Source organism: Capsicum annuum, unplaced genomic scaffold, assembly GCF_002878395.1.
Source record: "Capsicum annuum cultivar UCD-10X-F1 unplaced genomic scaffold, UCD10Xv1.1 ctg43526, whole genome shotgun sequence".
Classification (NCBI taxonomy): Eukaryota; Viridiplantae; Streptophyta; class Magnoliopsida; order Solanales; family Solanaceae; genus Capsicum; species Capsicum annuum.
The window spans coordinates 200-2,901 of NW_025851004.1; the positions used below are offsets into that span (position 1 = coordinate 200).

At 37.0% G+C, this 2,702-nt stretch overlaps 1 protein-coding gene across 1 annotated transcript; it reads right to left on the reverse strand.

Moving 5' to 3' along the window:
* Nucleotides 1–1,578: 1,578 nt before the first annotated feature.
* On the reverse strand, nucleotides 1,579–1,922 carry LOC124892054 (the record flags this gene model as incomplete). Its single annotated transcript, XM_047403507.1, has 1 exon — nucleotides 1,579–1,922. A coding segment is annotated over exon 1 (344 nt), but the record flags the coding sequence as incomplete, so codon positions are not given.
* Between the last annotated feature and the right edge of the window lie 780 nt (nucleotides 1,923–2,702).

Below are 2,702 nucleotides of genomic sequence, written 5' to 3' on the forward strand. Positions count from 1 at the left end.
CTATGCGATAATAAACGCAAAAGTCTACGATATACCAGACTGATCGATGAAGGACATAGTGCATGATATACGACGGTCTATTAAGTGTCACCACCAGTCCAACATCATCTATTTAAATCCTTTTTAATTAAATTATTTTCTTCCACCAGCCACAAAACATGTGATTATTCATTTAAATCATATTATATTTAATTATTTTCTTCCACCAGCCCAAAATACATGTTACTATTATTTATTTAATTTTATTAAATTTAATACTTGTCTTTCATAATTCCCAAAACGTGTGATTATCTATTTAAATCATTTTTAATTTAATTATTTTCTTCCACCAACCACATAACATGCGATAATCTGTTTAAATCTTTTAAAATTAAATTATTTTTTGAAAATCTGTTATTATTTATTTTAATTTACCCGATGATCTATCGATTCATGTAGTCTACGATCGACTAATATGTACAGTCGACGAAATACTTTGTATAAAATTTAAACATTAGATTTTACTCTTCAGGAAATTAGTCAAGCCACAATACCGTAACTTGAAAAGGAAGACATATTTGATTCGAGTTTTCAAACAAGGGATCAGAACAAAGATGACAAACATACAATGTTAAAAGAAACTGAAACATAGTTGTATTAAAATTGTTCATTGCATTACATAATAAAATTTACATCAAAAAGGAAAAAATGGAAGAAGCTTTCTTCTAACAAGATCCTACAAAGAAAGCTTCTTCAGCAATGAACAAATAAAAAAAACTTAAAAACATATAATAAAATAAAATATTTAAACTAAATTATGGGGATGGTGGTGGTGGTGGTGGGGGGGGGGTGATGTAGTCAGGGCATTCTGAGCCTTTCCAGAATTGCCCTCAAGAAATGAGCAATTCGACGGAGCTCCCGCTCCAGGTAGATGTGGTCTTGACCCAGCCCGTAGAAAAGCCGGTCCAAATCATTCCTTAGGAGGAGGTGGTTGTAGTGCCTCAGAGGAACACGTCTGATGGGGTACAGGGGTATCCTTCTTGGAGGCATTTTTTTGATTTGGGTGAAGAAGAAGAAGATGTCTGATATTTTCGGTTTAGGAAAAACTGAAGGGTTGCGCAGAAAGAGGGCCTGTACTTATAGACCTGTAGATTGCGTCCGTTCATATATCCACCTAATGGTAGGTCGACGTGTCTGACAAGAGAAAATATTTCGTATGCATATCTGTTTTTCCTTGTGAAGAGACGTTTTGTGCAGCTTTTTAATAAATGGGAACGAGAAATAAGAAAAATAATGATTCATTGCATCGATTGGAGAGATAAGTCGGGAAAATGACCAACATAACGTGTTAGATCAACAATAATATAATCAATACATAATATTTTATAGACCATATATTATATATACCGTAGATTATAGACAGTCTATCATAGACAAAGTTTTAGGTCGATAATAACTGAACGTTAAAATCTACAGAAATACACATTCATCCCCCAAAATAGTAGCTTTACAACTGAAGCTAAAAAAAAGCCTATTTATAATTTGATGCCCATTATACACGTGGTTCTTTTGAGTCCGAATTTTCTGCATATTGAACACCTATTCCTCCTTTTGGACTTGAATGTATCACCGACGCCCTTAGTGCGTTTGACTTTCTTCCTTTCGAGTTTGGGATCGTACAGGGGTGGAGAAATTTTAATGTCTACCGATTCCTGTGGCACAGTCCATTCAGCCTCCGGAGGAACCATGTTAATTGCTTCCGAGTATACGAGGAGGTAACTTTCAGCTTTATAAATTGGCGAAGAGTAGTCGTAGATGGATTTACCATAATCTTCGCCATCGCCGTACTTTGCTCGCAAAGCTGCCATCGCGTGTTCGCACGATATTTTCACCAAGTCAAATTTTTGACAAGAACAGCTCATCTCCAAGCCGTTGTCGAACATCGTATACTCGTCGAGAACCCCATTTTAATTACCCACATACAAGGAATCGCTCGCACTCTTATTATCCTTTAGGATCCTTTTCGCAGAAGGCACAAATATATTCTCTTTACCACCGACAAATGCATGCCGCTCCCTAAACTTTTCACCAATTTTTTTAGCAATTGAATTGAATATGTACAAAATGGGGTACTCCCGTTCATCCATCAAAATCGAGTTGAGCGACTCGGCGATGTTTATGGTTATCAAGCCGTACCTATTGTCCAAAAAGTGTGCTCTACTCTATTTTTTAAAACCAAGCACATTTTCAAGGACATGAGCTGCCTCGAGGCATTTACTCTTCAATTCTACAAAATTATCTCTAAACTCATCAAAGGAATAAGCTTTTGCTGCGGCGTAGAATAGATAAAGATGTTCTCTACAGTGTTGATTTACGCGAAGATTTTCAGCGAGGTGCCTCATGCAAAGTCCGTGATGTGCACGACTGTATACATTAGAGAAGGCATTGGTGATGCTAATGTGCCTATCGGAGATGACGCATAGATATGGTTCATTTTCTATGATAGACTTCAGCTTCTGGAAGAAGAAGGTCCAAGAAGCATCGTTCTCTTTATCGACGACACAAAAGGCAATCGGAAATATATGATTTTTGGTGTCCTGTGCAACGGCGCTCAGCAGAACGCCCTCGTACTTGCCATACAAATGTGTGACATCGATGACAATTACTTTTCTCATGTGGGCATATCCTCGTATGCAAGCTCCGAATGCTAAGAAGTAGTAAAC